This window comes from Sorex fumeus, unplaced genomic scaffold (assembly GCF_029834395.1).
Source record: "Sorex fumeus unplaced genomic scaffold, SorFum_2.1 ptg000098l, whole genome shotgun sequence".
Classification (NCBI taxonomy): Eukaryota; Metazoa; Chordata; class Mammalia; order Eulipotyphla; family Soricidae; genus Sorex; species Sorex fumeus.
The window spans coordinates 15,372,121-15,386,980 of NW_026606155.1; the positions used below are offsets into that span (position 1 = coordinate 15,372,121).

Sequence of the window (14,860 nt, forward strand, 5' to 3'; positions counted from 1 at the left end):
TTAGTTGAAGCTTTTTTAAGGAAATTACTTGGATGAATTATCTAGTGTTTATGGGCTTTTTATTTACTTATAGGTAGTCTCTGTCACTGTCATTGTCCTCCCGTTGTTCATCGATTTGCTCGAGGGGGCCCAGTAACATTGTGAGACTTATTACTGTGTTTGGCATATCGAAAACATCACGGGTAGCTTGACAGGCTTTGCCGCGCGGGTGAGATACTCTCCGTAGCTTGCTGGGCTCTCCGAGAAGGGCGGAGGAATTGAACCTGGGGCAACCAGGTTGGCCGCGTGCAAGGCAAATGCACTACCTACTGTGCTATTTATTACTTAAATCCTTTATTATTTTTCCATCTTCCTCTCTGCTACTTTTTGATTATTTGCCAGCCTAGAGGAAACTAGAGGGTTGTGGGGTTATTTCCCTTGAGCTGTGACAACACAAATGAATAGCAAGTAGAAAAGGAGTATAAAGTTTTGAGAGGGGGAGCATCTAATCAGTTTAGAGTCTGAGATGCCAGATCTGTCTGACATGCCAGATATATCGTCAACCTGAAACATTTGCCATAGAGTTCTTATAGAGCTTAATTTGTATAAAACTCCACATATATTCTCTCCATTCTTAGATTTCAGTGGATGGGGCTGAAAGTTCCTCTCTGAGGCCATCACACTCCCTTCCCTCTGTCTCACTTCCACTCACACACATAGTTTGCTGAAGCTATATCCATAAGCCAGACTCCCCAGTTATCTAAATCTTTGAGGTTATATGGACATTCCTAGAGCTCTGAGTCAAGGGTAAAGGTAAAAGGTAAAGGTAAAGGCCCTCCCGTTGATCGTCGATTTGCTCGAGCGGGCCCAGTAACGTCTCCATTGGAGACTTTGTTGTTACTGTGTCTGGCATATCAAATACTCTCGGTAGCTTGCCGGGCTCTCCGAGAGGGGCGGAGGAATCGAACTCGGGTCGGCCATATTGGCCGCATGTAAGGCAAACGCCCTACCCGCTGTGCTATCGCTCCAGCCCCTGAGTCAAGGGAAAACACTTAATTAATTAATTAATTTATTTATTATGCCATCATGCTAAATACCATGACTATGAAATGGGATAAGATGGATCTCTTGGGTCCAAACTGATACTGCATATTGGTTTGATCCCCAGCACCACATATGGTCCCCCAGACCCACAGGGTGTGATCCCTGAGTGCAGAACCAAGAGCAACACTGAGCACAGTTGATTGTGTCGCCAAAACAAAACAGACAAAAGAAAGACAAAAAAAAAAAAGAGGGAGGAGGAAAGACACATGGGACTGTCTTCTTGGCCACATCCCTGTTTTGAGTAGTGAAACTTGTCAAAAGAAGGATAGTCAATGTCCAAGTACTGGTTTTTTTTTTTTTTTGTGAGACTTAGTAGTTTCTTTAGAATTTTTTTTTTTTAAATTTCTGTATGCTTTAAGATGTTTTATAGAGATCTAGCCTTCTTTTAAAAAGAAGTTTTCATATTTTGGAGAGAGAACTCACAGGACTGGGTGTGTGTGTGTGTGTGTGTGTGTGTGTGTGTGTGTGTGTGTGTGTGTGTTTCCCATGGGAGTCTCTCTCTTTTTTTTTTTTCAATTTCCTGTACCACTTTCCCGTGAGCACTGCCGGCAGTATCCCCAGACTTTCGAGTGTGAAATGTTCCCTGGGCATTGTGTTGCGCCCAAATAGGAAAATTAAAATTTTCAGCAGTTAAGAAACATTTCAATAAAGATTGAAATTATTTTAGAGAGGTCCTCATGCTATTATTCTGGAATTGGAAATTTTTACAAGGCCCTCTCTTTGTTTTTAATGAGAGAGCATGTTAATTAAACAGAACCCTTTGGGTTTAAAAGCTCTGAGCTTGTATACTCGCATACTTTACGGTGATCACCTTATAACATTATTCTGTACTTTTTTTCAAAATTTGATTAGTGATGTTGTTTGTTCTATCACATCGGTACACTTGCTGTATGATTCTTTTGGCCGAAGGAAGTACATCTGATTAAAAATTCATTTGAAATATGATGTATATATCTTATTAAAAATCATTTGAAAGACAATGTAAGAAGATCTGAGGGCCAGTATCACTTTATATATTAAACTATTCTATTATGCTACTTAAAATATCCTAAGAACTCTGGGTTTGATTACTGGCACCACCAAAATTAATGAATAAATATGTAATTAATGAATTAAATAATTAAGTTTCCTAATATCATGGCAATTCAGGACTTAAAACCGACTTTCTATTTTGCCACCCATTTTCTGAAATTACTGGAGCAATAGCACAGTGGTAGGGCGTTTGCCTTGCACGCAGCCAACATGGCCGACCCGAGTTCGATTCCTCCACCCCTTTCGGAGAGCCTCGCAAGCTACCGAGAGTATTCGATATGCCAAACACAGTAACAACAAAGTCTCCAATGGAGACGTTACTGGGCCCGCTCAAGCAAATCGATGATCAACGTTTAGGGGCTGGAGTGATAGTACAGCAGTAGGGCGTTTGCCTTGCACGCAGCCAACATGGCCGACCCAAGTTCGATTCCTCCGCCCCTCTCGGAGAGCCCGGCAAGCTACCGAGAGTATTCAATATGCCAAACACAGTAACAACAAAGTCTCCAATGGAGACGTTACTGGGCCCGCTCGAGCAAATCGATGATCAACGGGAGGGCCTTTACCTTTACCTTTTAGTATCATAATGGCTCACAATTTTTAACTTTGTTTTCCTCTTCCAGAGAGAAAAACTTTGGACTCAAATTCTCAAATTTGCTGGACTCCTGTCGATATGCATTCTCAGGGACCCAAATTAGGAATTTTATTTTTTTATGTCTGAGATAAACTTTCTTTTATGACCTGTCTCAATTTTTTTTTCCTCAGATGTTTTGGTTTTCAAATACTTGTACCAGATTGCCTTATATATCAAATTAGGGGACTAACTATATTTTGTTTAAAAGTTTAATAGAACAAATGTTGTATTTAATAGGCCAAATTCTATTCCAGAGATACTAATCTATACAACTGTGTTATGAAAATCCAAGAATATTGTGATAATTTCTGTACCAACTTTTTGAAAAACAATTTTTATTGACGTAATAGGGTTTCTAACTACCTTAAAATCATACTTTTTTAGGCATACACCATTCTAGCATCACACCCATCACCGAAAACCTTTCACCTTCCTCCACCAATGTCCCCAGGACTCCTTCTAGTGCTCTCATTCTTGGTTTAATAGACAAATCTTCAATTCTGATTGATGATTTTAACCATTTGTTCTTTTTGATATTTCTCCTTTATCCCATATATGGCATTTTTTAAAATTGGTAAAGTGGTGACATCTACACACATATAAACAAATAGAAATAATCTCCTGAAATTCTACAAAATTATAAATCAGTAACCAACTTTTACTTTTAATTTAATTTGACTTGGGGGCATGATATGTGCTCCAGGTTACTCCTGGATGAGTGCTCAGGGGCTGTTTCCAGTGCTGCTTGGTAGATTGAACCAAAGGCCTTCAGCATCAAAGCTTCTGTACCAGGCCACTGAACTCTCTCTCTCTCTCTCTCTCTTTCTGACTTTCCTTTCCAACCTTTCACTTAATGAACTATTGTGTGAATTAAAACATTAATGGATAATTTAAATTTTTGCTTGTATTTATTTGTATTTTTCATATTTGCCCATGTTAATGATTTTCCTCCATCCTGTTTTAGAATGCTAATGTTTTCTAGATTCATTTTTTTTACATTAGCTATAAATGTAATTTTTTTTTTTAGACAAAACTTCAGTGGCTCTGCGAGGAACTGAAAGAGAGAGAAAGCAGAGAGAAAAATCTGCGACAGCAGCTCGTGGTGTGCAGACAACAACTCAGAAATTTGACCGAAAACAAGGAATCTGAACTACTGTGTCTCTTTGAACAGATTGAAAGGCAGGAGCAGCTTCTGGAAGAAATACATCGTGAGAAGAGAGGTGTGTTAGCCTTTACTACTTTAATTTTTATTTGTTTATATTCATGGAATCCTAAGATTGGGAGAAAACCGACTTTTCTTGTCTCCAATTTGAACCATTTCCGAGTCCTCAGCTACTTCATTACATTTAGCACTGGCCATTTGCAAGTTTTGATGTGGTAAGATACACACACACACACACAGATAAACATGTGTGTGTGTATATGTATATATATGTATATATATTCGGTCACAGTCCTCCCGTTGTTCATCGATTTGCTCGAGCGGGCCCAGTAACGTCTCCATTGTGACATTTGTTACTGTGTTTGGCATATCGAATACTTCACGGGGAGCTTGCCAGGCTCTGCCGTGCGGGTGAGATACTCTCGGTAGCTAGCCGGGCTTATATATGTATATATTTCTAATTACTCCAGGAGGAAATTGTGTTCACTAAATAAAAACAATCAAAAGTTCCAGGAAAGCAGAATGAGTTCCTGATTTTCAAAAGAGCTGATAATTTCTGTTTAATGGCAAATAAGAAATATGTCAATTCTAGTTGCTAAGCAGAATTGAGTGTGGCCCCAAAACCCAAAAAATACTAAAAATTCCTGGGGGAAGGTATATTTTATTAGAGCTAAAGAATTTCCACCCAGGAGGCCCCTCCACTGCTGCATAACCTGGATAACTGAACTTCACTGTGGGTCCTCAGCAATCCCACATTCGTTGAACCCCCATCCCAAATGGACGAGAAGATTTCGGATTGGCCCCAGCTCCTCGTCACCATTCTGAGGACAGCCACCCCACAAATTTAACTCATTTAATGACTGTTTCAGACATTAAATTTCTGTGATTTTATATGAATCTGTGTTGGAGCGACAGCACAGCGGGAAGGGCGTTTGCCTTGCACGTAGCCGACCTGGGCTTGATTCCTCCGCCCCTCTAGGAGAGTCTTTCCTTTCCTAAATTTTAATTGAACTATAGCAAATAAAGAGTAGTAGATAGCCAAAGAAAAATCCTATCTTTTTAAATGAAAAACAAAGAACTTACTTTGAACAGATTACCCAGGGTTTATGTTTAATTTTACTTAAATGAAGAGTATTCCGCAATAAAACAAAGTTTCAAGGCAAACATAAAATATACAATCTATCCATAAGTGTCCTTTTTCTTATTGCCTTGTGATGCTATCTAGGAAAACAGGACAGAAGTACTTTTCCAAGCCTCTTTCAACATGCATGGTATTGCTTCCATATGAAATACACTAAACCTTTTCCCACTGCTCCCCCAAACTCTGCTTCCCTTATCCTGCTCTTTGTACTCTTTGTACCACTGTACTACTTAAAACATTCTTTTTTTTTTCTTGACAATGAAATTTTATCTCTGAACCCAATTTCTGGTTTAGGGTAGGTACATTTCACTTTGTAGTATGCAGTGTTATTTCAACTTGTTGTTTATTATTCTTATATTAAGCCATGTTTTTTTACTGGAAGGTATAAAAAATTGTTGAAGTAAATTAATGTTAAAGCTACTTTGTTATAGTGCTGCTGCTACTCTTTATCAAGTAGTAGGAAAAACACTTATAGGATATGGAAAAAGATAAGTAATCTTGCTACTACTTCTGAAACTATTATTTTTTTGCAGCTGAGGAGGCTTTATTTTGTTTTGCTTAGGTTTTAGGTGTTCATTTGTAGCTGTGTCTTAGCCAAGAGTTAGAGAATAGATGCTTCATTATTCTTCTTTTTAAATTTCACTTTCATAGTTTTAAGACTTAAGCTTAGCAATGAGTATGGGTGGGGCAGTCATTCTTAGGACTATCCTTCCAAAGGGCTATCTTATTTTTTGCATCTATGAATTTTGCACAAAAACTGTTGAGAAATGTGTATTTTGTAAAATGAAGATTCCATGAAAATAATTCTTTTTGTTTTTTGTTTAGTGGTCTATCCCCCAATATATAGAAAGAATCTCAAACATACTCGATAGGTATGGCAAATGTTTGTTGATTGAATAAGTGAATGAAAAAAGAATACTAAGGGACCAGTTAATAAGAGGCCCTTAATATTTCAGCTCTGGCAAAAGAAATCATAGTGAATCATATAACTAAATAAACTGCATAACAAAAGGAAAAATCAGCAAATATTTTGCTGAAGTTGATTAAGCAATTTAATTGGAGTGGTTTACATTTTGTTTATGACACTTTGGGATTAAGGTAATATTATTTGTCTCTCCTAATATTTCAGTTATGCATTACTATTGTACCTTAAACCATTTATATTTATATTCATTTTCTGACAATATTCTCCAAGAGCATCCTGATTTATTTAGGGATACTATAACATTGTTAGTAGTAATTCTAGCCATATTTTGTGTATGACTGGCTTAGCTCTCTAGTACAATGTGAAAAATTTAAAACTGCCTGAATACCAAAAAGGCAAACCAAAGATATTAAAACTATGTGTGCCAGGGATCAAACCCAGGCTAGCCTTATGCAAGGCAGGTGCCCCAACCATTGTACAAACTCTTTGGGTCTCTAGAGTATTATTTGTTTGCTACAGATCATTGTAAACTTAAGGAGGATTATAGATGCTGAGTAAAAAGATCTAAAATGGGAGAAGTTTAACAGGCGAAAGAAAGAAATTGATATTTTATTTTGGTATATAATTAAACATTCTAAATTAATTTAGGGGATAATCAGTAAGAGGAATATAATTGATCTATTTGGATTCAGACTATTTTACATTGTTACAAATTAAGGGGTTTAGTGATCTATGAAAGGTTATTTAGGTTGAGAGGTTACATACTTTAAGATAAGAATATATAGGAGCTGGAGTAATAGTGAGTAGGGCATTTGTCTTACGTGTAGCCGACCCGGGTTCTATTCCCAGCATCCCATATGGTCCCCCTCAAGCTCCGCCAGGAGTGATTTCTGAGTGCAAAGCCAGGAGTAACCCCTGAGCATTGTCGGTGTGACCCAAAAAAGTGAAAAAAAAAGATGAGAATAGGTTTGCCTTGCACACCGCTGACTAGGGCGACCTGGGTTTGATTCCTCCACCTCTTTTGGAGAGCCTGGCCAGCTACCAAGAGTATCTCGCCTGCACAGCAAAGCCTGGCAAGCTACCCGTGACGTATTCCATATGCCAAACACAGTAACAACAAGTCTCACAATGGAGACGTTACTGAGTCTGCTTGAGCAAATCTATGAACAACGAGAGGACAGATAGACAGTTTATTTTCATACAACTTAATGACTGTTTTCAAAAACAAATTGGGAGACCATAGGTTTATATTTTTCTTGTTTTGGGGGCCAGCTGTGCTCAGGGTTTCCTCATAGCTCTGCCCTCCATGTGTGTCAGTGTGTAAAAGGCATACCATGTACATACTCTACTATGTCTCCTGACTCAGTAGTTTTGATGTCCGCTACTTCAGTCAAATTTTTTTGTTTTAATTGTTTTATTCTTGTTTACTTAAAAAAATTTATTTGAGAAAGTTCCAAGAATCAAATTCAGTGCATCATCATTAAAGTATGCACTCTACCATTGAACTGCATCTCCTGCTCCTTATATGTTTATTTATTTATTGTGTTTGCTTATTTTTGGAGTACTGGGGTTTGAAACCTTGTGTCTCATACATGTGAAGTAAGGATGCCCCGTGTGCATTAGTCTTAATCTGTTTCTGTTTTCATGTTTCATTAGAATTTATATATTTTATGTGTAGTAAATGTTTTGATTTATTACATCTGTACAATATATTGCACAATATATATCAAAATATAGTTCAGATCCATAGGAACTAAAATGAAATCCTATTTGTTAAATATTTTCAGTACCGTCACTAAATAAATTGATGAGATGACTAAAACTCCTGATGCAAAGATCTGTGTTGATATCAAGTTTAATTGCATATGTAATTTAAATTCATTTTGTTAGAAGTAAATTAGCAATTAGAAGCTATGACATTAAAATTTTTTTTTGAGAAATACACTCTTAGCAATAAATTTCTCTGCCCTGCTGTTTGTTTGTTTGTGTACTAACACAAGTATGACACTTATAGCGTAAACTTAATTTTAGAGTATTTTCAGTGTCTCTAGTAACATGAATTTGACAGTAGTCAAGTTTTGATTGAAGGGAAAGTTGAGATATTCAATGTTTATATTCTTCTTCTAAATTATTAGATGTAGTTCTGTGTTGTCTTTAAATGTAGAAATATTATGTGAACCAATTACTTTTTATTTTTTTGGGGGGGGTTACACCCAGTGATGCTCAGGGGTTACTCCTGGCTCTGCACTCAAGAATTAATCCTGATTAGGTGTTGGGGACCATATGGGATACCAGGTATCTAAACCAGGTCAATGTGTGTAAGGCAAGCACCCTACCTGCTGTACTATCTTTCCAGCCCTGATGTGAACCAGTTTTTACATTTTCTTACTTTACCCTCTCACATGTCACTGTGGGGTTTTCTGAGGGGATTCATAGTAAGGGAAAGGATTCATAGTAATGGTACTGAAAACATTTAAGAAATAGGGCTTCATTTCAGTTTCTATGGATCTGGACTACATTTTAATATATATTGTACAATATATTATATAGATGTTATAAATCATTTATAAAAGGGAATTTAAAATTTAAATTAAATTTGAATTATAGAGCTCCAAAATCAAATTCAGGGGGAAAACTAGTGTTGCAAGTACTAAAATAGACTTGATGTAAGTTTTTAGGCAGTAAGTGGTTTTCATTGAAAAATATCATTGCTGTGTCTGTAATTCTACATCCATCTTCTCTAAAAATATCTACTTCCTAGTCTCCCCAGGTTTTTAAAATCCATCATTACATTACTTGGCAAAGGATATTTGTGGTTCAAAGCTTTGAAGTGGGAAGATTGTTTTGACCCCAGTGTAATCAGAAGGGCTGTATTTTTTTTTTCTTTAACATGAAAGAAGGAAGCAGTAGGGAAGTCAGAGTTAAATCACTCTGATAAAGACACAGCCTACTGTTGGTGTCCTTGGACTGGAGAGAGAACAAACCAAGGAATGTGAGTAGTCTCTAGATAAAGCAGAGAGGGTCAAGGAAATGATTCTTTTCTGTACCCTCCAGAGTAGAATGCAGCCTTGATTACATCATAGTTTTTACCTAGTGAAACCCATAATAGAACTTCTGCCCTGCAGAATTATTTTGTGACACCTGATTTGTAATTGTTTGCTACAATTCCAATGGAAAACCAATGTACCATTAAAATAATGAAAGTAGGGATTTGTAAGAGTTTGTCTGCCACTTAATTCTCTGCTTATTAAGTAATTCTTCAGTCTGCTTGAACCTGTTTGGGCACATGTGTTCACCTTTGGATGTATGTCAGAGGTTAGGAATGTACATATATTACTTTCAGGCTACAAAAAAAAATCAATTCTGAAGTATACTTAGATGCTTCTTTAAATGACTGAAATATGTTATTTTGAAAACTAATGATTTCCTATGCATATATGTGGTGTTTTTTTTTTTTAACATAGTAAGAAAATTAAAAGTTGCTTGGGTTATTGCCACTGTTTCTGGGTATCACTGGCCTGCATTCAGTGACGTGAGGGTTCCCTTAGTGTGTTTGAGGCTGAATCACTGTTTCCTGGCTGACTGATAGTGACCAGTGAACGAAAGAATGGGGGCCACAGGCTGGTTGGTCATCAGTGGCCGTTTATTCAAGTTTCACAGCGTTAGTTACAGAGAAATAATGAAAGGTTGGGAACAGCAGACGCACATAGGTGTGATTGAACATTATCATAAACAATGAACAGATGTAAAGCCCTTTCTTTAGGGGAAGTTCTAGGAGATTTAGTCAAGGACAGAACTTCATTTAGGTGCTCAACATTCTATATTCCTACTAGGAGATCCACCAAGGACGGAATTCCATCTAAGAGTACATTGCTTTCTCCTTTCCTTGGCTTGAAATCCATTTAAACAGTCATCTGAATTTAGTTCTTAAAAATATTTTGTATGGAATCAGTAAGAGATATATTAAGTTTAATGGTGACTCTTCCTGGGGACTTCTATATTCCAGACTACAGTCCTCAAGCCAGGTTAGACTTTCCTAACCCCAGCAGGGTCCATATTCAATTACTTCTGTTTGGGTCATGACAGAGTTTGTTTTATGACCATGTTCTTAACTTTTTATACTTTGGATGGTGCTTAGTCTATCCCTTTTTGATGCCACGGGAGCTTAGGACTTCCATCCAAGTCTCTCACTGGCACCCCCCTTTTGGGGGGTTAGGAACTAAGGCAACTGGGGTTGTCAAGTAAATATGATGGATGCCCAGGAGTAAATATGATTCAGAATCAGTTAGTTACCTTGTTAATAAAGCATAGCATTAACTGTCTTTCTGTGTCTGTAAAGGGATACTGCACTAAAATAAACAATGCAAAGGATATAAAGCAATATTTTATTGACATATACAAAATACAAGGACTTGAGCGATAGCATAGCAGACAGGGCGTTTGCCTTGCATGTGGCCGACCCGGGTTTGATTCCTCCATCCCTCTCTGAGAGCCCTGCAAGCTACCAAGAGTATCCTGCCCTCACGGCAGAGCCTGGCAAGCTCCCTGTGGCATTTTAGATATGCCAGAACAGTCACAACAAGTCTCACAATGGAGACATTACTGGTGCTCACTCAAGCAAATCAATGAACAACGGGAGGACAGGCTGCAGTGCAATACAAAATACAGAGCCTTCTGAAGAATTTGACTTTTCTAGTGTTACATGGTCTGATTTGGGGAAATAAATTATTAACAGATAGGGGAAGAAGAACACAAAGGAGAGGTTAAAGATAAACATAGAGGATTGGGAGTGCCTGATGAAAGTAGGTGTGCCCTGAGAGCACTGTGGAAGGAGTAACTCAATGAACTAATCTCCTTCTGGGAGGAGCAAGGACAATCCAAAGTTAAACCTAAAATGCTTAGAACTACAATCAAACAGGTTATACACGTTTTTATGTCCTTATTGACATAGGCGGTTGTAAGTTCATTGCTCATTTTTAATCTTATTTTTAAATTCTTTATTTACTTCAAATTATTGTATAGTGTTAAAATGTATACGGAAGGGCTGGAGAGAGAGAACTGTGGGTTAGGTGAAGCCAGACAACCTGGCTTCAATTCCTGGCAACTCATATGGCCACCCAAGCCTGCTAGGAGTGATTCCTAAGTGCTGTTTGTTATTTTCAAAGATTGCTGAGTCTTATTTGTAAAATACCTTCTAATCTCTAGTTTTATCTGTCTTCTTCACTGATGCTCACCTTTCAGCCTGCCAAAGCCCAGAAGGCAGATGACTTAACCATGCACACACACTTTGGTACATGTAATTAAGTTCATGCTGTTCCCTGGAGACCCAGTTACACACCATCTGTTTCTCTGCTATTCAGTAAAGAACTTGGTAAGCATTGCATCATTTAGAAATGATCATGAACATATTCAGATTAATACAAGAAGTAAATAATTCACAAATTTTGGTCTGATATATATATAAATATATACAGAAAACATACATATGTGTATACATACACAACTGCTGTGCTAATTGTTTCTTCCAGAGGAGTCTTCATTAAACACTACTTTGATCAGTGTGACTCCTTAGCTTTGAGGCCTTAGCGGCTTTCTCAGGGCTGGAGAAGTTTACAGTATCTCTACCCATCTCCTTTCTTTTTCCATGCAAATGCTCCCCTTTTTTAAAAAATCATCTTTGCTATGGTCATTTTCCTTTTGCCATCTCATTATTATTATAACTTTTGGATCAAATTACATATTTGTACATTTATGATTTACTGCCTTTTCCTTGACCATGTGTATATATATGAACACACATACATTCCTTGAGTGTGTGTGTATATATATATACTATATGTAAATATTCAAGGAATATATACATATACCTAGATACATATAGATACACACAAATATATATGTGTGTGTATGTGCATACACATACATACACACACACACCACCCAAGGGAAAGGTAGTAATCACGAATATACAAATGTGTAAGTTGTTCCTTGGATATACTTACTCCTTGTATATTTAAGATATAGATATATATGTGTGTATATATATATATATGTATATGTGTGTGTATCTGTGTGTATGTGTGTACATATATATATTCAAGGTATATGCACATATATAGTCAAGATATATATATATACATATATATATATTTACATGCTACTTGGGAGACTTATATGTGGTGCTGCAGATAAAACTTGGCTGTTTGTAGAGCCCAACTGCCTTAACCGCTGTACTATCTCTCCAGCTCTCTGCATATATTTTCATATTAAGCTTTAATTTTTTTATTAGACCCTGTCTTCTCTATGTGTGTGCTCTCAGATTCAGAGTGATTAAAGGACTCTAGTTTTCAGGATGATCAGTTAGTTTTCATATCTATGTACATAAATCTCCCATGAAAACAGTTTCTAAGACCTATTTTGTTTAACATGGGCATGAGATATTGGGCTCTCTTTAAAGCTTTTCTACTTCTCTGGGGTCAGGACAGGTATCTCTCTGCTACCCAGTTTCTTCCCCAATCCTGTTTTTCCCTTCCTTTTTTTTCTCCCCCCTCCCCCCCCCCCCCCCCACACACACACCATCAGTATCATCTGCTAGAATCTCAACTGAATCTGTCAACATTAACAGCAATTGCCCTCAGGTTCTTTTTTTTTTCTTCTTTACATCCTGTTCTGACTGTAGAAGAACTCAGAGGATTTTTAACAAAGAAACAATTTCATTTTTTAAAGATGATGTAAACTGTTGCTGGAAGGGTTTAGCTAAAAATGTAAGAATAACTGAAATGTTGAGGTGATGAGAAGATAAAATTCCTCTGGCCTTTGGTAGGAGTCCTTTTTTCAGGAATCTTCAGAAGTGGATACATTTTTGATTTTTGTAGTATGATTTGCTTACAGTGAAATGCTAATGATCTCGAACAATACAGAAGTTAAGCTTTGTGCTGAAATAGTCAGTTCTCATTTAAATAAGGGACTGATCCTGATTTTTCAGGCACTTTGTGGCTGTAGCTATTTAATTTGAGCATTCCACAGAGGTATGTGTCTAAGGGAGAGTATGTTGTTCCTCCATATCAATGCAGTTTCCATGAATTTCCTTTAATATTTTTATTTTTTGCTCATGGTGAGGCTAAATGTTTTTCTGCACAGTCCAGGGAAGAGAAAATGGCTGCAGTGTGTAATCTATCTCCTGAGCTTCTCTCTAAATGTACTACTCACAATATTTCACTGTATATGCTTATCATAATGGTGTTCATTAGAGGTGGAGAGGAAAAGCAGATGACATGTCAGTGAAATGCCCTACTTCCAAGAAAAATTCTTCATGCAAATGTCCTGAAAATACAAACTGTTCAAAGTAGAAAAATATAGTGTGTAGTCTGCGGTTCAATTCCAGTTGAAAATGAAGTAAACGAAACATTAATCTACTGTATTTATATTGTCATTGAGATCCGCATATAAGATTTTACTATTTCGTTTATCAAAATAAATAAATTGCCACTTCTCCCCCTTCTTTTAGTCTAGGTATAGAAAATAATATAATTAGTTAAAATGAGAATTAAAAAGTTTTATTTAAACTTGTTAAGAATAAGAGTTAGTAAAAATTTGGAACATCATCTCTCTCTGTAGACTTGAATTTAGTATGAATGCTTTTTGACACAGTTCTGACACAGAAATATGTACGTGTCTCCGTTTTCTTCCTTTTGGAATACCTGGAGTAAACATTTAAAATGTACTGGCTGGAAGAGTGTTGCTTTGTGTGTGTGTGTTTGTGTGTGTGTTTGTGTGTGTGTTTTCTTTTCTTTGTGTATGTGGCTGTTCCTGCTGTTTGGTATGAGCGGGATTAGATATTGCACTTCCTCCTAAGTCTTCCACATTTAAAACTTTTTATTTATTTCCTTATTACAACAGATTTGCCTTTATTTCATAATAAACAATATCCCTACTACTAATTTATTTACAATCCTCCACTCTTTTGTTTTATTCTGATCTTATTTTGTGAGTGTTGACATAAAGTCTTTTAGATAAGAAGACATACTTGTTTGGCTTCAGAATGCACTGCTTTATATAAACAAATGGGGCTGCCTTGATCATGGTTATTGCCTTGATCTTTCAACTGCTCTGCTCCATAACCGAATCTTAGGGACCAGTCTTAGGGACCACTTTTCCACAGCCCCTGCCCTACTTCTATCTTCATTTTTAGTTTTTTTTTAATTTTGCAGTTTTTGTGTTGTCTTTTGAAGATTTAGTTTTCCTCCAAAGAGCACCCTGAAGGCCTCCATCCTATAAATGTAGCCTTTATAAATATCTCGTTCACTTTTCATCATTTCAGTTTCTAAAATCTCTAAAAAAATTGGTGTGTAGTCATCAACATATGATCATTTTTTAATACACCTTCTTAAAATATCTAGGCAGCAATGCGAAATGAGATCCATGATTGCTCACCACACTCTGGCTGTATGGTTGACTCTTTATTTTTTTTCTCTTTCATTTCAGTTTGTGCTAATTAAAGTACTTGTATAAGCCATAAGAAAGTCAGAAGGGCTTCAGTTTCAGTGGCCGCTGGATAGTATATTTGGAATATTTGTTGTTCCTATTGGTTCTATGTGGGCTGGAATGATAGCACAGGGGTAGGGCATTTGCCTTGCACGTGGCTGACCCTACCAACCCGGGTTTAATTCCTCTGCCCCTCTTGGAGAGCCCAGCAATCTACCGAGGTGTCTCGCTCTCACGGCAAAGCCTGGCAAGCTACCCGTGACATAATCGATATGTCAAACACAGTAACAACAAGTATCACAATGGAGATATTACTGGGCCCACTCGAGCAAATCAATGAACAACAGGAGGATAGTGACAGTATTGGTTTTATGTATGAGAGAGACAAATCTATACTTCTTA

The 14,860-nt window shown here is 37.1% G+C and overlaps 1 protein-coding gene across 1 annotated transcript in view; it reads left to right on the plus strand.

Moving 5' to 3' along the window:
• CEP128 (centrosomal protein 128) overlaps nucleotides 1-14,860 on the plus strand; it is a 512,196-nt gene that overhangs the window by 249,387 nt on the left and 247,949 nt on the right. The window contains exon 19 of the mRNA XM_056134021.1: nucleotides 3,774-3,966. Within this exon, the coding sequence (XP_055989996.1) occupies nucleotides 3,774-3,966 (193 nt within the window). The remainder of the gene's footprint in view (nucleotides 1-3,773; nucleotides 3,967-14,860) is intronic.